The 24,267-nt window shown below is 39.3% G+C and overlaps 1 protein-coding gene across 1 annotated transcript in view; it reads left to right on the forward strand.

Annotated features, from left to right (window-relative positions):
- The window catches only part of GCLC (glutamate-cysteine ligase catalytic subunit), a 38,038-nt gene extending 14,035 nt beyond the window's left edge, over positions 1–24,003 (forward strand). The window contains 15 exon segments of the mRNA XM_029962836.1: positions 774–886; positions 2,216–2,398; positions 5,023–5,136; positions 5,902–5,960; positions 6,047–6,183; positions 11,839–11,913; positions 12,815–12,931; positions 13,756–13,894; positions 14,415–14,527; positions 15,199–15,291; positions 16,068–16,172; positions 18,289–18,370; positions 18,467–18,570; positions 18,663–18,783; positions 22,310–24,003. Coding sequence (XP_029818696.1) covers positions 774–886; positions 2,216–2,398; positions 5,023–5,136; positions 5,902–5,960; positions 6,047–6,183; positions 11,839–11,913; positions 12,815–12,931; positions 13,756–13,894; positions 14,415–14,527; positions 15,199–15,291; positions 16,068–16,172; positions 18,289–18,370; positions 18,467–18,570; positions 18,663–18,783; positions 22,310–22,515 — 1,761 coding nt within the window. The 3' untranslated portion in view covers positions 22,516–24,003.
- Positions 24,004–24,267: the final 264 nt, after the last annotated feature.

The raw sequence follows: 24,267 nt of genomic DNA on the forward strand, positions 1-24,267 counted from the left end.
TTTGACAGCAAGTATGCATGGAGATTAGAAAGTTTGAGATGAGGGTGTTCCAAGTTTGGCTACTTTCAGATAATCTCTTTTAGGGAAACAATATTCTCTAGTGTTGGGATGCAGCACTGCTGTCATTAGTGGCTTGTTGGATCGAGTGTGGGTTGCACACTGGGGTAGGAACAGGGGCAAGGAGGCAGAGGTCTAAGGGAAAGGTACACCGCTGGGCAGGAGAAGAAGAAAATATGGCAGCAAAGCTGAATCAAGTAGCAGGGGAAACCCCTGTCCTGTGCCTAGTGAGGCACTGTGCTAGTGCTTTTATTAGCTCCAATAAGTGATGGGTGTAAATGGATGTCTTGTAGAATGACTCCCCTTTTTTTGTTTATTTGGTGGGTTTTTTTGTCAGCACCAAAGACTGTAACTCATGGAATGACAATGAAATGTCATGCTTGCATGGGTTTTAATTTTTTCTTGTCTAAAAATAGTGTGGAGGCAAATACAAATTCAGGATTTTTTTTTTGGTGAAATATCCCAAATTAGAAATGGAGGAAAAGAAATTTCAAGGCTGATTTCAAGGAATTTGCATTCTTTATTCAAGATGAAATAAGCCAGCATACATCTTCATCAGTACTGCTTACTGCATTCACAGCTAGTGATGGTTTTTAAGCTTATATAAAGTTCAGTGTGACATCTTTTTTCCAGTTGATGCTTAAAACTGTGTGCCACTGTGTTTGTGTCAGAACAAAACCTTACTGTCTAATTGTTTTGTTTTTATTATTTACAAGGTGGAATATATGTTAGTAAAATTTGACCATGAGAATAAGAAAGTGCGCCTGGCACTCTGTGGTGAAGAAGTTCTTCAAACACTGCAAGAAAAGGGGGAGAAGGTAAACCCAAAGTGAGTAGCTGTTTCCTGTTTCTTTTTTTTTTTTAATCCTCCTGCTATGGTACTGTACAGAATTTTGTAGACCTGGCTTAACATTCAAATCTGCTGTTGGTAAAACTGTAAACCACAGATACTGATATTTTCAGATAAATCTGGGGTTCAGGAAGTGAAAGATTTTGAGCACACTTGCAGGCAGTCCATGTGCTTTTTATATTATGCTTTGAAAAAAAGGAGGATGTAATGGTGAGCCCACAGAAGTTGTAGTTTGGGTATTTTTTTGTCTTGCTCTGTGTCTGTGTGTACACAGTAATCCCTGCTCCATAAAGCATATGTGTATGTGCACTTGTTCCTGTATGTCTGACTTCAGGAGCAAGTGAGGGCTGTGTGGGGAAGCCTGTTGTCTGTAGGAGCACTCTCCCGTTTGTGGAAGAATTAGGAATGTAGATGTAAGGTTGGCAGGAAAGTTTTTCCCTATCGTCCCCTGTGGTGTTTTGAGGAATATTTAGAATATGTCCCTATTTCAACTATTCAGAGAACTGTGAATTACCTTCTAATTGATGGCAGCAGGGAAATGAGACCAGAGACAGCAAAGTGTTTTGGCTGAAGAGAGCCAAAAGCAGGTCACAGCTTACAGGAGGGTAGAGATGAAAGGCTTTTGTCCCCTGGGCCTGTCAGCTTCTCTCTATCTGCCTTAACCTCCTCTTCCAGTAAGGCTTCCCTTTCTGTCTTTCTTGGTAGGGGGACTAGTGAAAGCCTACAAGAAGGAACCCCTTTACTTTTAGCATCAAGACGGCTACTGTCAGGAGAATAGTAAGAAGTTGTTCTGCCTGTGGTAGGGTGTGCTCCACAGAGTAGGCATGGCTTCACAAGGGCATGGGAAGGTACTTCTTTTTAGGGGTGACTAGGTGCACTTAAACTGCATTTTAATCTTAACCCAATAAATTTGTAAAACAGGACAGGCAGTAAAAATAAGAAATGGAACAGAACTTTTGTCATACCTTGCACTGTGAAAGCATTAGAGGGTTCTGTACTTTCCAGTTTTAGTTAAAACCCCAAGAAACAAAGCTTGAGACAGATACTAAAGGTGATTGCAATTTGATGACGTAAGCAAATTCTGCTTGCTGCACTATACAGCAACACTATTACTGCCAAACTGTGCCTTATTTTCTTTGTACTGCCTCCTGGCAGTGAGGTACATTGGAAGGTACGTTGTGTTACTGTCAAATAATCAAATTTAGAAGGTTTTTCTTGCAAGTGGTATTAATTTCTGTAATTCTCCCAAATAATTAATCTTTTTTAAAGTTGCTGAAATATTTACATGAGGCTATTATTTTACTATAGCCACCCAACACTCTGGAGACCAGAATATGGAAGTTACATGATTGAGGGGACACCTGGGCAGCCATATGGGGGAACCATGTCCGAGTTCAACACTGTGCAAGACAACATGAGGAAAAGACGTCAAGAGGCTGCTTCTGTACTCAAAGAAAATGAGGCTGTTTGCACTGTGACATCATTTCCAAGGTGAGATGGTTATTGAAGTGTAATGCCATGTTTCCTATTGTCCTTATACAGTTTTTCTCCTTACTGCATATAGCTAACTGTACAATGAAATAGAGAAAAACATGATTCAGTTGAAGTACTTTGGCTTGATGTTCCAGTCATGTTTCCTAAAATTTTCATTGCAGCAAGACAAGCAAATAAGCATCTTTTATATTTTTAGCTTGCTTCTAACCTGTGACAATTTTGTATTAGGAGAGAATACCTGAATATTCATAACATATATTCTATATGTTGTATATAGAATAGTCTGCCATCTTGAGTTGATAGAGCAATTCATATATAAAAAGTTTCTCTTTACCTATTAATCTTTACCTTTAATCTTTGTAAATAGCAGTTTTGCAAAATATGGCTAACCTGATCTATTTTTTAACACTACTTTTTCACTGAAGTGCATGTAAGCTTCTGGTAGTTTGGAACACACAGACTTAAGACTTCTATAATACAATACTGTACTTACTGAATCTAGAAAGGAGAGCATCTCTCCTGGGTGGACAGTACCCTTACAAAAAAGGGTAGATTTCCTCCTTTTTATTGTTATTAAGACATACTTGAAGAAATTAAATTCAAGATGTACTTCATTACCTAGGAGAAACTGTACTTTATGCATTCCTTTCAAACATAATTCTAGGCAGGGATTTATTGTGTTCGTTCTAACTAGCCTGGTCAGTGAAGTGAATGAAGATAGTTATGCTTATAATGGTTAAAAAGTTGCTCTGCAGTAGAAGAGAAAGAGCTGACCTTACTGGCTAGTTTCTTGGGTAATACAGAATGCAGTGGCCCTAAATTCTTGCTGAGAGCAGGAACAGTACAAAATATGACTTAGCAGTGAAGTTCAGGTGCCAAAATGCCTGCATTAAGACCCATGAATGCTGTTTTCTCTTTATCGGAGCTGTACTAGGTGTAATAAGAACTTATTTAAAGTCCAGTGGTTAAGAAGTTCTCAGTGTATTACAGAATTGGGGGGGGTTTTCCCTGCAACCTTATAAATATATTATGTCATTAAATAAATTTTCTATACAAACATTTTTGACCCAGTTTTGCAGGGAATAAAGGGAGAGTTCTTCATTGCTTTATAGATACAAATAGATACTTCTTACATCACTGTAGGAGCAAGACATTACACCTCAGTAAATGTGTTGCTAAAAGCTCAGTAAAAGCTAGTAAATAATAAAATGTAGTTTGTTTATTACTTATGCATCCTCCCAAACATAGTTTCATACCTCAGAGGTTGCTCTCCCTAGGCTCGCCTAATTTAGTTTACTTCTTGCACCTTTCACTATCTTACCATTCAAGGCCTGTTGGTTTGACTGGAGTCTTGCTAATATGTTTCTGAGGTTTCATGGGTTTGGAGTTTTATGCCACATTCTCTCTACAATGAGGTGTACGTATGCCTGTGTGCATCTGTGCATGTACACGTGCGTATAATAAAAAAACTGCATTTGAAAAGGAAAAAAAAACTTGTCAGAGTGCTGACAGAAGAAAGGTAAAGAAGTAAGTTTATTCAAATTAAAATAACTCAGTTAAAAATTAACAACCTGAAAATGCTTAAATATTAAAAATTTCTAGCTTAGATGCTAGGTAAGTGTCTCTAGTTCTTAAATTCGTGAGCCCCTGCTGCTGGACCAGAAAGTTGTTTTCTGTCTTGAGGACCGGAGGGATGCAGTTTGCAGTGAAGCAATTTCATAGGTAATGAAGCTGGGTTTACAAGTTGCAGGACAACTTGTATACATAAACTAGGAAGAAGAAAACAGTAGTAAAATACATGCTGAGAATAAATTATATTTTCAGAAATGTATTTCCTAGTATTTTGTGTACGTTGTTTATAGCTTTATCAGCTAACTTTTTTTTATCCATCTAAATAGTAGAGCCTCTCAAGATAACATAATCTTTGCCCTTTTTACTGGGCAGCATGGAGAAATTAATCTTCTGCTTCTTTACCTCCACCTTGCCAACGGTTCCTTTGTCTAAGCTGTACTGAAAGCTAATTTTTGTTTCAGGTGACTGAAACTTAAATGGAGTTTCTCAAAGGGGAGAGTTATATTCTGATTAGCTTGCATTTCTCTCAATATTTTACACTAATAGCTGCATTTTTTCTTTGGTTATTACATTCCTCTCATAGGAATTTTCAGAGTTCTAGAATTACAAGCTGCTATGAAACTCAGCACATATCACTTGAAACTACCTCTGATTCTTACAGAGTTGGTTAAGTATATATTTTAACAGGGGTAGATTGTTGGGAGCAGAGCTGGATAAATGACTTCAGCAGTCAGCATTAACCTGTATCCTCTAGAGAAACTCTTGAAGGCACAGAATGCAGTTGCATGTCAGTATTAGTGACGAGCGCTGACACACTCTAACGTGTATATACTCTACATAATACTGTGAAGTCTCCTGCTTCAGCCACTGAAAATGTCCATAATGGTAGACTAGTGGTTTGAAAAAATAAAAAAAAAGGCTGTCTTAACCACCATGGAAACTAGTTGTTGGCTGGTTGTCTACTAGGATCCTAATCTCTGATCATCTCACCATTTTAAAATCACAGTCTGTTTTCATTACAGCTTGGATCTCATTGTTGTGTTACACAGGTTAGGGTGTCCTGGGTTTACACTGCCGGAATATAAGCCAAGACCAGTAGAAGGAGGAGCTTCAAAATCCCTCTTTTTTCCAGATGAAGCCATCAATAAACATCCTAGATTTAGGTAAGAATATTTGGGAAGTCTGATGAGAAGCCGAATATTTTTTCTTTGCCTAAATATCTTAGACACACCTGCAAATTCTTTACATTACTGGAATAGAGAGCACTGTGTCTAGTTGCTGCAGATATTGTAAGGACTTGGACAGAAATGGTTGTGATGACATGTTTTTTCTTTTCAAAGTGATTTAAGAAAGTAAACTGTTAAATTCAAGTACCTTATATAATAGTTACTGTTATGGGGCAAAAGGTTTTGATTTTGCTACTGCCAAATTGTTTCCATTTTGAAATCGTGTGGCTAAATGCTTCCCATCATGGTTAATCCAGCTCTCAGGTATGTCACAGCGACATCTCAGTGTAGGCAGTAGCTTGCCCTAGTTACTCTAAAATGGTTCATGTTGTACTTCTATAGTCTGAGAGGGGTTTTCACTGTAAGGTGAGACTTTGAAAAATGAAAATTATTCTATTTAAAAACTAAGCACACCTTTTATCTTGCCCTTTTATTCTTCAGGTCTTTACCTTTTACTTCTGACTGTTTTATCAGTGTAGTACTGTGAAGTCCATCAAAATAAGACTGACTTCACAGGATAAAAAAATCGGTGTTGTCTACCTTAAACCAGGAAAAGAACCATCCTGAAGGAAAATGCTCAAAATAAATAGGAAGTTGACATTCTGAATTTGTTGACATTCAGAATTGTTAAGCAATTAACTGCAAAAACATCTGCATAAAGAGAAAATTTCAGATAATTCCACAAACTTTTTTTTGTTGTAGTACACTGACCAGAAACATTCGACACCGAAGAGGAGAAAAGGTTGTGATAAATGTACCAAGTGAGTAAATTCAATCTTTCTTTTTGCTTTTTTAAAATTGTTCAATCTCCTGCTCTGAGTTACTGTTATCTGTATTTTTCACACAGTATTTAAAGATAAGAACACACCATCACCATTTATTGAAACATTTCCTAATGATGATGGAGAAGCAGCAAAGGCGGCTAAGCCAGACTATATATACATGGATGCTATGGGTTTTGGAATGGGAAACTGTTGTCTCCAGGTAAAGTGCATATGCTTTCAAGATGTTCCTGCATGTTTTTTCCCCTAAATGCTTCCCGTTTTAAGACTTGCCTTATGTCTACTTTCGCTTTCTTAATTCAGCTGATGCGTTTTCCATCACTGGGGCAAAAGGGGAGATAGAAGAACAAATATAATGTTATGTGTGATAATCTAGTTTTAAAATCCGGGTATATTGGGTTTGGCTGGCCAGGTTTTGAGCACAGAGGGGCTGAAGGGATGGCTGTTCTGAGAAGTGGCTGGAAGCTTCCTCCATGTCCAAGAGAGCCAGTGCCAGCTGGTTCCAAGACAGACCCAGCACTGTCCAAGGCCGAGCCCATCAGCAACAGTGGTAGCACCTCTGGGATAATACATTAAGAAGGAGGGAAAAAACTGCACAATGGCACTGCAGCCAAAGATAGGAGTGAGAACATGTGAGAGGAAGAGCTCTGCAGGCACCAAGGTCAGTGAAGAAGGATGGTGAGGAGGTGCTCTGGGTGACAGAGCTGAGATTCCCCTGGAGCCTGCAGTGAAGACCATGATGAGGCAGAAGGATGACAGTGGAGCAGAAATCCACCTGCAGCTGTTGGAGGACTTTACACCGAAACAGGTGGATGCACGAAGGAGGCCTGTGGGAAGCCTGCAATGGAGCAGGTTCCTAGCAGGACCTGTCACCCCATGGAGCATCCATGCTGGAGCAGTCAGTTCCTGAAGGACTGCACCCTATGGAGCAGTTCATGAAGTGTAGCCCATGGGAAGGGCTGTCGTGGTTTAAACTCACCTAGTAAATAAATACCGTGCTCCCTGATACACATGTACACCCCCACCCCTGGTGGTGTGAGGAGGAGAGTCAGAAAAAGGTGAAACTCATGGGTTGGGATAAGAACAGCTTAATAATCGAAATAAACTAGAATATAATTGTACTAGTAATGAAAATGAGAGAGAGGGGAATAAAACTCAAAAGAAAAGTGATGCTCAGTGATACAGTTGCTCACAACCTGCTGCCAAATGCCCAGCCAGTCCCTGAGCAGCAATCGGCCCCTTGCAACTAACTCCCCCCAGTTTATGTACTGAGCATGATGTCATATGGTATGGAGTATCCCTGTGGCCAGTTGGGGTCCTGGCTGTGCTCCCTCCTGGCTTTCTGTGCACCTGCTCTCTGACAGAGCATGGGAAACTGAGAAGTCCTTGATTTAGAGTAAGCCCTGCTCAGCAACAACTAAAACATCAGTGCGTTATCAACATTATTCTCGTACAATCCAAAACACAGCACTGTTCCAGCCATTAAGAACAAAATTAACTGTCCCAGCTGAAGCCAGGACAAGGACTCCTGTTGGAGCAGTTTTTGGAGGACTGTCCCATGGGAAGCACCCCATGATGGAGCAGGGGAAAAGTGTGAGAAGTCCTCCCCCTGAGGAGGAAGGAGCAGCAGAGAGAACATGTGATGAACTGACCCCAGCTCCCATTCCCTGTCCCCCTGCACTGCTGGGACAGGAGAAGGTAGAGAATTTGGGAGTGAAGTTGAGCCTGGGAAGAAGGGAGGAGTGGGTGTTTTAGTTTTTATTTCTCATTATTCTATTCTGATTTGACTAGTAATTCAGTTAATTTCTCCAAGTCAAGCCTGTTTTGCCTGTGACAGTAACTGGTGAATCTCACCTCACTGAGTTGGGTCAGAGTGTGGATCTACTGGAGGGTAGGAAGACCTGCAGAGGGCCCCGGACAGACTGGATAGATGGGCTGAGACCAATGGCACGAGGTTCAACAAGGCCAAGTATTGGGTCCTGCACTTTGGCCGCAGAAACCCCAGTCAGTGCTACAGGCTGGGGCCAGAGTGGCTGGAAAGCTGCCCAGCAGAAAGGGGCTTTGGTGTGCTGGTTGACAGCCAGCTGAACATGAGCCAGCAGTGTGCCCAGGTGGCCAAGAAGGCCAATGACATCCTGGCCTGTATCAGGAATAGTGTCACCAGCAGGACCAGGACAGTGATTCTTCCCATGTACTCAGCACTGGTGAGGCCACATTTGTTCAGTTCTGGCCCACTCAATTCAGGAAGGACACTGAGGTGCTGGAGCGTGTCCAGAGAAGGGCAGTGAAGCTGGTGAAGGTTCTGGAGCGCATGTTCTGTGAGGAGTGACTGAGGGAGCTGGGGATGTTTAGCCTGGAGAAGAGGAGGCTCAGGGGAGGCCTTATCACTCTCTACAACTGCCTGAAAGGAAGGTATAGCCAGATGGGGGTAAGCCTCTTCTCCCAGGCAACTAGTGACAGGCAAGAGTCTTAAGCTTCGCCAGGGGAAGTTTAGGAAAAAATTCTTTACAGGTGAGATGATTAGACACTGAAATGGGCTGCCCAGCAAGGGGGTAGAGTCATCGTCTCTGGAAGTGTTTAAGGAAAGACTGGACATGGGACTTAGTGCCATGGTCTAGTTGACTTGGTGGTACTCAGTCATGGGCTGGACTCAATGATCTCAGAAGTCTTTTCCAAGCTAGTTGATTCTGTGATCTCTCCCTGTCCTTGTCTCTATCCATGAGCCTTTCGTCACATTTTCTCTTCCCTGTCCAGCTGAGGAGGCAGGGTGGCTTTGGTGGGCACCTGGCATCCAACCAGGGTCAATCCAACAAATCAAGTTTATTTGTTTGCATTATGTTTATTTTCTGCTGATATTCAAATGTGGTTGGATGACTTGCTGGAAGGGTCAAACTGCATTTGATCGAGTACCTGCTCCTAGAACTCCAGCACTTTCCAAGTGTCAAAGATCATCTTCCATTCTGGTCATCTTTCAGGCATGACCAAAGAACACTGTGAAGATGGAAACTGAGCTGTCTTGTAGGAATGTGAGGGAGTTTTTGGTTATTCATTTTGGGTATTTTTCTCTTCCGTATTCTTAGAACAGCAAAGGAGGGAGTGGCAAGAGGTCATGGGAATATTTTTTAAAATAAGTAGCTTTCTGCTCTTGTATAATTTTATTTTATTTACAAACATCATGAACTCCTGTATAAAGTTTCTCATTCTTAAATATTTTATCTATCTGATAAGGACTTGTCTTCTCCCTGCTTGTACCACGAACCTATCAAATCCACATGGATAGCTATCTTCTGTTACTATGTGTTGGGAGACATTCTTGGTCCTGTTTTCTTATTTTCATTCATTTGCCTGAGTTACTCCTATCTTACAGTATCTTCCCTTTAAATCCAGGTGCTGATTATTGGGAGTGCTTTAATCCTTCCAATTTCTGTTTGTTTTTAATGTTTCTCTGTCAGCCTGATGCTGGGGGCTGACTGATGCCTTTAGGTAGCTGCAGTGTATTTGACATTAATAAAATGTGCCCGTTGCCACCACCATGTTGGAAGCAGAGCTAGGAAGAGGCTAGTGTTAAGTCTGTATGGGATTAAGGGAAATTCTCCAGGCTCTTCTTGTTTCATAGCAGTGGCAGAAATAACCCCATAAAAAGCACTTCCCTTTGAGACTGAAAAACTATGAAAGCCAAATAAATAGAAGTTATTGACAGCTGCTAAGTATGGTTTCTTGTCAGTAAGGGCAAGTTAGGGAGAATCTGATGAAGTAGTGAAGTGTACATAATACTGTGTGGTATGGCATATTTTGTACCATCTCTCTTATTTAAGACCAAAAAAAGAAAGCCAACCTTATCATTCAGTCATTGTATGAACTTCAAAAAAAAAATAGTAAATTCCTGTTTAAGGAATACCATTTCACTAGTCCCCATTCTTGTAATCAGTGGCCAAATTCAAATTTGGTAGTCCTGTTATCGTCAAAGGGAGGATGAAAACAAGGCTGGCAGCTGCTTCTGGATCAACTGATAATTCCTGATAATTGACTAGAAGAAAACATGTTTTCCCCACCTATTTTTTATAAAGTAGTTTGCAGTATGCATACTTCCTTTTGTGTTTTGGGAGTGGTTCTGTTGGTTTGGTTTTTGTTTTGTCCCTTTTTTTCTTACTGTGCACCAAGCTACAACTTGGTTTGATGTGTTTCCAGGGTTAAAAATAATGTCCTGATGAGCTCAGCTGGGACAGCCTGCACTGGCAGTGGGGTGAGAGGTGCTGCCCTGCAGTGCCTATAGCCCTCCTCTGGAGAAGACAGGCATGCCCTTTTTCTCTGTAACGGGATGTTTGTCTAGAAACCATGTTGAATCTCATATTTATTGTGGTTTGGAATAAACATAGAAGAGGAGGCAAATATCAGTGTCTGGGGAGAGAGTATAGGTGGCTGTCAACCCACCTCCACTCCAAGGCTAGCTCCCTAGTGCTGAATGTCCCAAGTTAGTGATAAGAAATCATACTTAGCTGCTTCTCTGCAAGAGAATTAAATAATCTTGTCCTTTTAAAATGTGGATTTTTGTTTGCTTGGATTTTTTTGTGATAGCCACTTGAAGGATAGACACAGAAGAAATATATTGTCTACAGCACAACCATTTTCTAACTTAGAATGTTTTAGTGAATGTTGGCTGCAGATTTAAAAAGACAAACAAAACAAATACAAACAAATCCCATATTCTTCCTACACTACTGTCACCAACACCCCCCTAGAAAAGCCCACCACTGAGGCACCAGTGAACTCAGGGGTTTTGGAGGGATTTGTTGGTTGGGTTTGGGTTTTTTTGAGTCTTAACTTGAGGTTGTATTGGTTTTCAGTGGCAAGCTGAGAAGAACATTTATGTTTTGTGGAACTCATTATTATCTGTGGAACAGGAAAGTCTGTGTTCAGCTGGCATTCTTCAGGACAACAAGCAGTGATGGTGATCTAGAGCTGAAGTGTGTTGTATAATGTAGTGGTAGTGGTACAGGGGTACACTCCCAACTGAGTTATCCTCTGATATGTAAACATGTAAACTGCTAGGATGAAGAGACTTTTGAGGTGATTGATCACTGCATTTTTAAAATGCATAAAGTGTTGGTTTGAGAAGTCTAGAGGGTAAGGTCTGCTACTAGAAATGTATCTTGTGTTTGATGCTGCTCTCAGCAAATTTCACAAAAAGATTACAAAGCAGTTATATTTTCCAGTGGCCTATATGTGGTAGGATTTCCACAGTATTAATGGCTTCTGCAAGTAACATTTATTTTCCATCTTTTGCTGTGTTCTGACCTCTGAAACAGGCAAAGCTGGACTTTTTTTTTAATGAAAGTTACAGTAGACACACAGATATTTATTTTTTTGCAGGATCAAAGGCATCTTGAAATGTTCTTTTAAACAGGATTAGCGTCACATAAAACAAATGTTAGATCTACAGTAAAGTCTGACTGTTGTTCTAAGTAAGTAGGTTCCTGGCTTATTTCCTGAAGGTGCATTACCAACCCATGTGTATTGTAGATGTTAACTCAGTTTTCTTTGATTCTGGCAAGTGTTTGTATATTTAGCCTCATCATGGAAGACTTATGGTCTGCAATCTTTTAATAAACATGGAAACAGCGTGGAAAAAAAGCTTGTAATATAAATGCTACTGATAGGTGGGGCAAAAATGTACCCAAGACGTAGGAGGAGGATCCACACAAAAAACCCCACCCAAAGTCAACCAACCAAACAAAAAAAAATCTACAATTTTTGGTATTTAAATCATTTTATTATATCATTGATTTTTAAATCTAGGAAGACGATGCTTGTAGTATGATTATAGAAATGGTGATAGCGACTGTACTACTTCCAACAGGTAACATTCCAGGCTTGCAGCATTTCCGAAGCAAGGTATCTCTATGATCAGCTAGCCACAATTTGTCCCATTGTGGTAAGTAATGGACATGTGTCAGATGAACTCTTCCTTAGTGTCAAAAGCCACTACGTGTAAAAAGAAAATTTAAATTACAAGCTCACAAATTTGGTGCTCTGGGAGAAGTGTCAGACTATTTCTAGGTTGTCACATGAGTTGTGTTATCTATTTAATGTGCAAATGACACCACAAAACAGATGATACCTGTTCTTTCCCGGTCCTCGTATCTGTTTCTTCTCCTCTGCCCTCACTCCCACATGCACAAGACTCCTGTTGAGTATTCTAAAAATACATTTGGGGTGGTTTTTCTTGGAATCAAGGCAAGTTCACTCCTGAAAACAATTTTTAATTTTTCAACTCTGCGCTGGTGTTACAGAGGATTTCAGCTTAAGTTGTTTAAAGCTGTCCCTTCTGTAAGCATGTGGTCATAAACAGATGTTTATAGCAGGTGTTACAGAAATAAAGTATCTCTCTGGTCTGGATGGTGAGCAGATGCTGCCCTGAGTGAGGTATGCTCCAGCTGTGTTGCTAAGGTGCTTGGCCAAACAAAAATTAACAAAATAAAATGCCTGCCAGGTGAACTTTTAAAGTTTCAAAGTGTGCAAGCAGAATACTTGCTGATTTGTCACAAAATTGCTTCTGCCTATGTCATTTTTGTGTTCCTTAAATGCTGATCTGTAGAGGTAAAAACATTTGGAGAGTGTCAGATGCCACTTCAGTAATGCAGCCCTCCATCTAAGCATTTTCTGGAGGTAGCAGTTGAGAAATTTTCGGTTATACAGGCTTTGGCTGTACATTACACTGAAGTATATACCTGAGTTACTTCTGGACCAGCATGTTTCCCTTTCCAGTAGGGCTGTATTTTGCTTTTGGTTGCTTGGCCTGTCCTTTGTTTTCATATGAGACTATTTTATTTTAGATGGCATTGAGTGCTGCGTCTCCATTCTACAGAGGCTACGTGTCTGATATTGACTGTCGCTGGGGAGTAATCTCTGCATCTGTAGATGATCGAACACGCGAAGAGAGAGGGCTAGAGGTGAGTAATGTTAGGTAGTAGATATCTGGGTTTTTTCAGGTAAAAAAGTTAAATCTCCTTTAGCATCAAATTCTGCTTGTGCTCATCAGAATCCCTAAAGAGGGAATATAGTGGTTTTTTTGGAAAATATAGGAAAGATGGTGTAAACACTCACCTTGGTTGTACAGTTTGTCTTAGCAAATATATATTTTTAATTAGGTATGGAATCCCAGTCCTCCACAGCTTGCTGAAAAGGGCCCCCTGTGATGAAACTTCTCAGTTTGTACTTGAGCCCAAAAGGCAAAAATTGCTCTGGATTAAATAGCAGGTGCTGCTGAGTAATATAAACTAGAACTATGTGAAGAGAGCCAGATGTCAGAACTCGAACCTAAAGTTTCTCTAAGAAGGAATTTGCATTCAAGGCACTTAGAAAATAGTTTTAATAATAAATAGTTTTAAAAATCTACTTGAAATTTAAAAGCATCTCTAACAATGTACATGTAGTGAAACTGTATTGGTATGTGTTGCAATAGTTGTAATAATGCTGTCCAGGTACTTGGGGTAATGGTATATTACATCAGGAAGAAGTTTCCACTCTAGAGAATTCTAGTCAATGTGTGATGACTGGTTTTTTGCTCAGATACATATGTCTGCAAACAAAATAGTCATAATTCCAGAACTGCTTTCTATTGATCCTATTTAAGACTCATGCTTTTTTAATAATTTTAATTGAGACTGAGCTTTTTTAAACAGGGTAATAATTCTCACATAAGTGTCATTAGTGAGCGAAACTTAGGTAACATTGTTAACAAGCTGTTAAAATATTGTATTCTTAAATTATATAGCCACTGAAGAACAACCATTATAGAATCAGTAAATCCAGATATGATTCCATAGACAGTTATCTATCTGAATGTGGTGAGAAATACAATGACATTGATTTGACAATAGACAAAGATATCTACGAGCACCTAATAAAGGAAGGTAAGTGCTTGCTTCATTATGAGCAGGTTAAGAATTATGTTTGCAGTGTGTGGGGATATTTTGGTTTTGTTCTTGTTTGTTACTATCATTGTGCAACCCTCAGAGTTACTCCTACTCAGGAAGTATCTGTGTAGCGTGATCTTGAGAGTTTTTTAAAAAGGATTCATTTATAACAGAAACTGTCCCTAATGCATCAAACTGAGTTTCTCAAGCTGAAGTTAATATTTTATCTTTATGGAGTGAGCAGAACTGCTTTAGGAAACATGGCACAGAGTGCATCAGAAAACAGGAAGAAACAGGCAGCCACACCAATATTCAACTGCCATTTCCAAACAAGAACCTGTTCTTTTTTTTTTCCTCTTTAATCATTTCCTTCCTTCCTGAAGTCATCATTTAAACTTTAACAGGATGTGGTGGGTTGAAGGTAGTATTGCAGAGTTGGATGTTTTCAGTCTTGTAAAAAAATTTTTGCTAGAGCCTGTTTTGATATGTGTGAATTGTTTGAATTTTCATTTTGTAGGTATTGACCACCTTTTGGCACAGCATATTGCACACTTGTTCATTCGAGACCCATTGACTTTGTTTGAGGAGAGAATACATCTAGATGATGCAAATGAATCCGACCATTTTGAGGTTATGTCTGATTTGGAGGAATTTAGTAAATATTTTCATATATATAGTTGTTTATTCTTTATAGTACTGCTTAACTGGAGGATGGCTGTAGTAGCTAAGAATTTTTTCATTGCACTTTCACTTCAACTAGTTCTTTAGCATGACTTTGCAGTAATAAGCATATTATTTTTTTTATCTTTTATTTAGAAGGTGATGGCTTATACTTTAAACCAAATAAAATAAGAAGAGCCCAATTTATAGCTATATATATCAGTGTTAAGGGGAACTGTCTGTTTTTGTGGCCTCCTAAAAACTGTTTTGCATTTTAGTTATGTAGAAACGTCTCTCTTTTACAGTTTTGTGAGATAATAGCTATGGTGATATTAGGTATTTTTAGTTTGGGATGTGTCAACCCCTCATAAAAAAAAAAGTCAGCTGTATACTGGTGCCCTAGTATCTTGTGCATAATACTCAACCACAATAGCATGAGAAAGTGTAACGTATTTGCTCCTAGGATGGGTACTTGTACTGGGGGGTTTAGGAAGTCATGCCACTTTGGAAGCACTTCTCTAACTTGATTGGCTGTTCCAAGGAAAATATTATGACTCTAGTTTATCTGCTTATTTTTCTTTGATTATATTATAGAATGATGTGTATCTTGACTGTGACAGATTATTTCATGTGCTTTGCAGAATATTCAGTCTACAAACTGGCAGACAATGAGGTTTAAGCCACCACCTCCCAATTCAGATATTGGATGGAGAGTGGAATTCAGACCTATGGAGGTAAGAAAGACGTCGGTATGCACAAGAGCGCATTTCCTTTTAAGTGGAAAAGTACCAGGCATTATGCCATCCAGTATCAAACTCTTATTACTTGTGCTGTGGTTTCTCCCCTCTGAATTGCTGGATGCAAGTGAAGTGGACAGCAGTGTTTAATCAGACGTGAACTGTGGGAATGTAACTGACAGGTGAATCCACTGCAGCACAGCAACGCATGCTAATGGATTTGGGGTGATGGGGAAAGGAATTAGGCTTGTATTAAAGCAACAGTAAACAAAGCCCCATTTAGCTTCTAGAAACTGTATTTTTCCAGTACATTTCCTGGTACTGAACAATTCTACTGTCATTGTTTTGTTTTTCATGAGTGCTTTAATTCTGTAGCTGTCAGTTTCTGAGCTCTCTGAATTTAATCCCTTTAAGGAGTGGAAATTTAAAAGCTACTATACATCTGTAATTAGACAGAGAGCCTGAAGGTGCAGCTTATTAGATAGTCTTTTGAAACACAAGTGTGTTTTGGTATCGGATTGAAGGTTGAGTTTGTTGAAGCATGTGTGTGTGCATTGTGCATTTCAAGTCACTGCTGATGATTCCTGTGTGTGCGTCACCATCTTGGTGAGGGGTGTGTGTGTGTGTGTGTGTGTGTGTGTGTGTGTGTGTGAGAATACAAGCACCAACGTGAACATACGAGTCAAAGTGTTTTAAACTGTCCTCAATATTTGACTACTTGCATGAGTGTGTTCTCACTACAGTAATTGACTTTCTAATCCTTTCGTGTCTAGGTCCAGTTAACAGACTTTGAAAACTCTGCATATGTTGTGTTTGTGGTATTGCTAACCAGAGTGATTCTGTCATATAAACTGGATTTTCTCATTCCTTTGTCCAAGGTAGGTGTGAAAGATCAGATCCATTAGAAATAAATGCAATGTATTTGCCTGATTTTTATCCCCTGCAAGCTAGGAAATAATATTTGTGCACTTACAGAATAGTCATTTTATCTTTCAGTCAGTTTTCATCTATAGCAGTACTTTGAATTGATGTCAACTTTACAGTATTAAACAATTTTACTGCTGTCTCATGGAATTAAACTTATAGACAAATGCTGTAGGAATTTCTGTGGTGCCTAGCAGTGTCTGACTACTGCAGAAATGTCAAGAAATACCATTACCACAAGGCTGTTTGGAGGCTGGGAAAAGGGTATGTTTGGAGCATTTTACGTGGTTGGGGAAATAACCCATGGAGGACAAAATAAAAACTTTAGATACTTATTTTAGCATGACTGTTGCCTATGTCTCATGCTATTATTCTCTGTTTTGTTTGTATCTGGTGGAGAGGGAAAGGAGGAGTCAGCATGCTTAGTGTTACACAGTATTTGAGTGGAAACAAATACTGCTGATTCTGGTCACAGCTGTGACTTGTATTTAGACAGACCAGCCATGCAAAATGTGCTTTTGCCTTAATCTTGTCCTCAAAATTGCTGAACTGTTTTGTGTGAAACTGTCCCTACATATCCTCTTTCTGAGGCCCTTGACCAAAAAATGTCTTTTTAGATGTATATTCCTGCAGTGTTATAGATAACTTTAAAAAAAGTCTTGTAGTGCAGAAGGCTTTTAACAAACTCTGTACTGGAAAATCCCAGTTGTGTTGGCTACAGCATAGCTGTGTATCCTGTGGCTTTTCATAGTGTTTTCTAATTAAACTGGAGAAAAACACTGAAGCTGTAAATTTACAGTAACGATACCATACATTTGGTATGACTTCTAAAATGAGATGTCAGGGAGTTCAGACTTGATAAATAATGCAGCAATTTAGCACTTATATTACATAGTTACATTGTTATTTGAAGTGTCTCAAAATGACACAATTTTTAACTACTAGTTAAAAGTGAAAAAGAGATTAGGTGCTGAAAGAACCTGAACAGAACTGGGGAACTGGTGGGCTTAAAATTGCTTGAGCTAACCAAGTAATTTGGCAGGTAATGCAACATAGAATTGCACAACCATTGGTAAGCCTGCCTCTTTCAAGTAAAATAATAGGGAGTTATGGGGCTAATCTCACACTAATCTTTGCTGTCTGATTGAATGCGGTTGAACACTCATCAGCTGGGACTGGAGTTCTTTCAAACTTTCAAAACAGCCTGTTGTGTAAATAAGTTTCATAATATGAATAAAAATAGACATTTGAAAACAAAGCTTTGAAAGATAAGAAGTAAAGATTTTGCATTGCCCTTAATTAAAGGTCAGACAAAGAATTCAGCAAATCCATATCCTCTCTTCTGAAGACAATGAGGTAAAGCCGATGTCCTAAAGCTGTGTGATGTTAATTCCCTGAGAACATACTGACCAAATAAGTTGGACAAAATTTTCCATCCAGAAAGACAGAGCAATGCTTATGTCATTTGCAGAGCACATGTACTTTGTCATTTGCAGAATTTTTGAGAAGTCTGCAATTTAGAACTTCTTTACTAGCAATCTTAAGTTGAAATATCTAACAGATGTTTGGGAATGGAATAGATACAATTCCCATACAAAGTTACTTGAATGCTGTTTCCAAAAGTTTGTTTAATACTTTGATAACTCTTCTAAAGGCAGCAATGATTTTGTTAATAAAAGAAGCAAGCTGTGGCTAGGGAAATAGCAATTTTCTTCTTCTGTACTCATTTGAATTGCATCTAAATATGCAAAGAAGTCTGCCACATGGGATGCAACGTGTTATTCACAAATTTTCCTGTGTTTTCATCCAAACTTAAATTAGCATAGCATGTTCTAACAGGAGACCATTACCTTTTTCCGCTGGAGACCCAGTTTCATAAAAAGTCGTCTCTTTGTGGGTTTGTACTGGACAATGAAGAATGAAATCAAACTTATCTCCACAACTTGACCTGTGCGATGAAATAATAAGAAACATAGTAGATGTTTCAACTTATGAAACCAAAATGTGAGAGTTTGGTAGAGTCCTACTGCTCCAAAGGGTCACACATCTCTGAAATACTTCTTTTGCCAGGTGGATGAAAACATGAAAGTGGCCCAGAAAAGAGATGCTGTCCGACAGGGAATGTTTTACTTCAGGAAAGATATATGCAAAGGTATTACAACAAGCAATCTGACTAACACTGTTGTCAATGGTAAGTGCATCTGCTGCCTTCTAACCATTTTGTCCTTTCTCTTTGTCACCCATGAAGGAGGAAATGCTGTTGTGGATGGATGTGGCTCTGCACAGAATGGGGCAAGCACCGACACAGAAGAGTACACCTTGATGAGCATTGATACTATTATCAATGGAAAGGTCATAGCCTCTTCTACTTGGAACACACTGTATTCTGCCCTCCCAGAAACCAGACTGAGTGTGTTTTATGCTGATTCTGTTCTCATACACAGGAAGGAGTCTTTCCTGGTTTGATCCCAGTTTTGAATTCCTATCTTGAAAATATGGAAGTGGATGTGGACACAAGGTGCACCATCCTAAACTACCTGAAGCTAATAAAAAAGAGAGCCTCTGGTATGTTTGACATTTTTGGACATTGATTTTCCTGGCATTTTCCTGCTTTCAGTTGGGTAAAACTGATGGCAGTGGTGACTGTCTGATTTTAGTGTTGAATCATGAAAGCAAAGGACTGGAGCATGTTCTCTGGCTTTAATGTGATCCTGTTTAATTTTGATTATTAATGTTTAGTGATCCATTTTAGAATTTAAATTAGTAACCAATAAAGTTTAGAGGGTAGCATATGTCCAATCCAAGATTTCTCTGTTCAGCACCACTTACTGCTGCTTTTGCCAGTGTGTTGTCCACTTTGTAGTAGTTTGTACATATACTAACCCACTTTTCCCTGTCACTTGGGAGGTGTAAGAGTGAGGCTGGGTCTGGTAGCCTGCTTGGTGTTACTGGTGTGACTCCAAAGCATGCTGCTCCAAAGGATTCATAAGTCTAAACTCAGGTATGCTAGAGCATAGGACATAGTCTTTAGCTCCCTGATAAGGAAGCCCTTTTGTAAGTAGCAAAACTCCTTCAACACAGAGCAAACCAGGCTCTTCTGGTCTTTCCCATGTTGCAATGTTTTTCAAGACAGGTGGTATAAAGACTCTTTATTTTCCTTCTTAAAATGCAGCAGTATAATGAGTAAAAGATGTAGGCTGAACTTTAATTCAGAACTGAGTGCTTAGCACAGACTTCAGCAGCTTTTTAACTTTTTCTTTGCAAATCCCTCGAACACCTGCCTTGCAGTAAATTTAATTTAGCAAGATAATTTTAGTCTCTTAATTCAAGACTTTTTTCTTCCCCCCCCAATTTTAAATTAAAGTATTGCATTCCTTTTTAGTTCTTGAAAATTGCTGTAGAAACTTCTACAGCATGGGTATTCTAGGTAAAGACCTTTTCAAAGCTGAGCTGGAGATCTGGACTTTCTCTCACCTGGTAATTCAGTACTTTAGCAGTACTTCAGAATGGTAATAAGTTTTTAAATATTTACTTGTCTGTTGTTGGGTTTTCCCCTTCAGAGAAATACTGTTGAAGAAACAAGGAATGCATAAGTGACCTGGGTCCAACCCCTACTGGCAGGTGTTTCCCTCCAAAGAACAGCTTTGCTACCTGGTATGCAAAGTTGCAGTCGTTGCAAAAGTCAGTTCGTGTATTTACACAGACCTAAAATGTGTGAGAGTGAGGTAGATAAGAGTCTAGGGTTTATAGTTTAGCTCTAATGAACTGAAATGACTTTTAAATGATGCTTCTTAAGAGCCAGAATTCACAGAATAAAAAGCATTAGGTATTGTATTACTGTGCCATGATGTTTCTCAGTTGTGAGCTTTAGAGTAGTCCAGTTTACTCTCAATCTTAAATCAAATGTTCCTGATCTGCAGCCTGTCTAGCATGTCATGTCCACAAAGAGTGGCCATTTTTCTGATTTCTCTCCTCAAATGGTTAACACAACACTCGTGAGTTAAACACTGACACCTTAGCTGCTGTGGCTGTAACCTTGCCCTGATATCATCCATCTGAGCTTCAGTTACATCCTCTCTTGCAGCACAGCTGGGTATTGCCCTCCTGGTCTCTGTCTAGGTGGTGTGTGACTGCCACCACTCAGTGAGACTACAGATTTGGTAGGCAGGCAGCAGGTGCTGACCACCACCAAATATTAAAGAGAGCAGTACTGAGACAGCAGCATCAAGCAATCCTTGTCCTGCTGTGCTCTCCTGTCCCAGCTGCCTGCAGTGTGGGAGCTCTCTCGGCCAACGCTGGTGCAGCAGTCAACAGTGCTTGATGAACAGTCACAAATGTGATTTCCATGATCTTTGCCTTGCCCTTGAAGCAGTTACACTTTTGGTTCCCATAAAGTCATACAGTAAGAAATGCCACAGTTCTATTATATGCACTTAAAAAAAGTAGTTCCTGTAGTTTTGAGTGTTTAGTTTAAATGCTCTTCCCAGTTATTCCATGATATGCCTTCTAGTTCCTATGTTGTAGGAGCACATTTTTCTACTCAATTCTCATCAACATTTATAATTGTTCAGACCTCTCCAGTACTTCTGAACAACTTCAGTCGCTTCTGAGCTTGCGATTCCCTTTGTCTTGTCTCTCCTTGATTGGAAAGTTGTCTCACACCTTTTGTCAGTCTCTGGTGCCTTATCCTTGTATGATCTTTAAGAGCCACAGGCTGTGCTGCACATTTACACTGTGACAAGGATGTGGAGTGCCTGGCCACTAGGTGTCTATGTTGGTGTGCACTGGACTGCTCCCAGCTCCTCCTGCATAGACAGCCTGTAAGGCTTTCAGTCCAGGAATGTGTCTCTTTTTTATGCCTTACTCTGCTCATCTCCTGGCTCCACTGCTTTTCTTGCAGGCCTCCTGCTTCTTGTTGGTATGAGAAAGTTTTCCTGTGAGTTTTTATTGTCTTCAATAAAAAATGTTTCTTGGGTATTGTTTTTTTTTCTGCCCTCTTCTTCTATAGAAATTCTGGCCTCATTCTTTAAAACATGACTTCTGGTTTTTGAAGGACATTTTTATTTCTAATAACCTTTTTTATTCTGCTTTTCTTTCCTGTATTTTTTGCAATTTTTCTCATTTGTGTTCATGTACCTCTGTTCAAAACCACTGCTAGCATATTTTTAAACAGTCTTGGATGCTTTTTACTTTTTATTGTGTGTTCCTCCATGCTTTCTCCAGCTAGATTCCTCTTTCTTTTTATAATATTCTTAAACTGAAAACTTCTGTAGTGGAAGTCCTTGATTCTTTCCACTCATGAAGAAACTGATGTTCCAGTAGCTAGCCATATAAGTTTTGCTAGGCTCTTCGAGCATCCCATCAGCCTATCTTAATGTCTTGCTGTCAGTTACCCTTAACTTGTAGTAGTTAAGGTTGGTCTGCAGATGCGGCATTCAGGAGCAAGATTTAGCAGCCTGGCCTCCAGCTGCTACTTTCTAGGAATGTCAGTTCTCCTGCAAGTGGTGTGTGCTCTTCAATGACCCTGTATAGAAGTGTTGGGGACCTTTAGGCACTTGCTGACCACTCCAAGTATTGTGTAGTGAAGCAGAGGCAGTGTGTACAAACCAGAAATTGGTACAATTGGGAACCTGCCTTTTTTTTGCTAGAGTAGCTGCCAGAGGGAGAAAGAATAGTAAGCAAAGATAGACAGATCAAAACTAGCAGCGGAGCTGGATGAACTACAAAATTATTTTGTATATATATATAGTTGTGTAGAGGTGTCTGTTGGCTCATCTCAGTCAGATTCTGTTAAATGAAATGTTTAGGGCATCTTGCTGTACAGTCTCTTGGTAACACCTGTTCCAGTAGCTACTTCTCTCTGCGCTGTCATTGCAACATCTGAAAGTTTGAAGATTGCACCAGATGAATGGCTTTTAGATCACCAGTGGTATGTCAGCTTAACTATGCTTGCAGTTTATCTGTATTTGAGAAACAGGAAGTGTTTCTCGTGAAAGCATGGACTACTCTTTAACTGTGTATATAATGCAGAGAACTGTAGATGCTAAATTAGATATATAAACTGTGACATTTGACTTCCCCTTGCCCACAGGAGAATTAATGACAGTTGCTCGATGGATGAGGGAATTTATCGCACAGCATCCAGCCTACAAGCAAGATAGTGTGATAACTGACGAAATGAATTACAGCCTTATCTGGAAATGCAACCAAATCGCACAAGGCCAGGCAGAGTGTCCTGAACTGTTGGGGGCGGGATTTAATAAGAAACAAAGTGGAAACAAAACTGACTCTTTGTAATGAATGAATGCTTCTTAAATAAAAAAAAGTTTAAGCCTTTTAGCAAAGCACTAGCAAAGATGCTGTGAATCTGGTACAGTTTCATGGTGTGAAGACCAAAACAGGGTTACTGCACTATATAATGGGCCGATCTGCCTAAATATTCGTTTAAGGCATCCTGAAATAGGCATATTCTTATTGCTGAGGTTTATACAATATACATGTAAATAGTAAAATATTTTTATGATTAACATCAATGTATTTTAATAACATTGTAACTAAAGTTATTGTGAATTAGCTTGTAACTTTTTTATGCTTATTCTAGAAAGAAAAATCGCCCTGAACAGCTTTGTAAATGTAATGTTACTTGTATATTATATATGCATTCCAGTTGCTGAATGTTTACTGTAATTTTTTTAACCTGGAATGTGCTAAGTAATTTACCTTATTGTGTAAGAAAAAAACAATTCTTCTGGATCTAACTGAATCACAGAAACTTTTTCCTTCCATTTGGGTTCTGAAAGTATGTAAGAACAGATAAACGCATGTGCATCCTAATTGTTAATCTTTACAGCAGTTTCTCAGTTGCCACAAGACCTGCATCTACTTGTAAAATGTAAAACTCAGAGGAACAGATCTGTATTTATTCAGATAATGCAAGTCAGCCTGCCTGCAGCTGCATCATTATTTTCTTCCCCTCTGAAATAGATCTGTGTGTTATCATAGTTCAGAAATTTGCCCAAGGATTTAACAAAAAAGTTGTAATGGGAGATATGATGAAATAGAGGAGAAAAAGCTATCTTCACAAAGGAACCAGAGACACCCACTCTGGACTTTGGCATTCCTTGTTTCCTGTTTCTCCCACATTGCTGATGTTCCCACAGTTGACAGTGACTGCAGCACAAAACCAAACTCATGTCCATTCTTCCTAAAGGTTGAGTTTCTCGTTTGTCATTCATTATTATAAATATTTTTGTCAGCATGTTTATTTCCTAAAAAGGTACATTATGTTGGTAGCTGAGGGTACCTACATAGCTGTAGTTTTGGACAACTTACTCCCCTCTAGAAAATAGTTACAAAAAGAAATTTTGGAATGCACTAATCCTTTGAATTTGGAGCAGGTGCTGGGAGTGACTGTAAAGTATTTAAAATTTAGCCATTGCAACTGTAAATAAAGCCAACTTAAGGGGCCTTTTTGATTTAGCTTCGTAACTGACTTCTAGATGTGAATTGCGTTATGGGTAGATGATGCAAAGCTCAATGCAAGCATATATAAATACCTGAGGTGTAATGATTTTTTTAAAAGAGCTAATGGAGAAACTGCAATGAAGAGGTGCACTAAGAAGAAGCTTTTATGTACTGAAATAGACTTCATTCTGTGTTCACAGGTGTTCTTTAGAGAATAAAAAGAATGCTCTTTTTCTGCGGTGGTGAATTTGTTTTACTTAAGGTGTAGGCATATACTGATTTAGTTTCTGTAATAAGGAAATAAAAATAAAATTTGCAGTATGTGTTAGTCACTTGCATGACTTGAGCCCACATTTTCAGATTCAAAAAAGGAGGAATTGTGTACCTTGCAAGTACAAGTCATCCAGACTTACTTTCGTCACAGTGGAGCTTCTCAGGACTAATGGCAAATGATCTGCCACCCCTGCAACAGAGAAATCCTTGCCCTTGTCAAGGTAGCATCTGGCTGATTGCACAGCATGAGCCGCTATGCTTGGAAGACCCCTAAAAATAGTTAGAGTGCTTTCCTGCTGGTACTGCATCAAT

Source organism: Manacus vitellinus, unplaced genomic scaffold (assembly GCF_001715985.3).
Source record: "Manacus vitellinus isolate BGI_N305 unplaced genomic scaffold, ASM171598v3 scaffold_4_pilon, whole genome shotgun sequence".
Classification (NCBI taxonomy): Eukaryota; Metazoa; Chordata; class Aves; order Passeriformes; family Pipridae; genus Manacus; species Manacus vitellinus.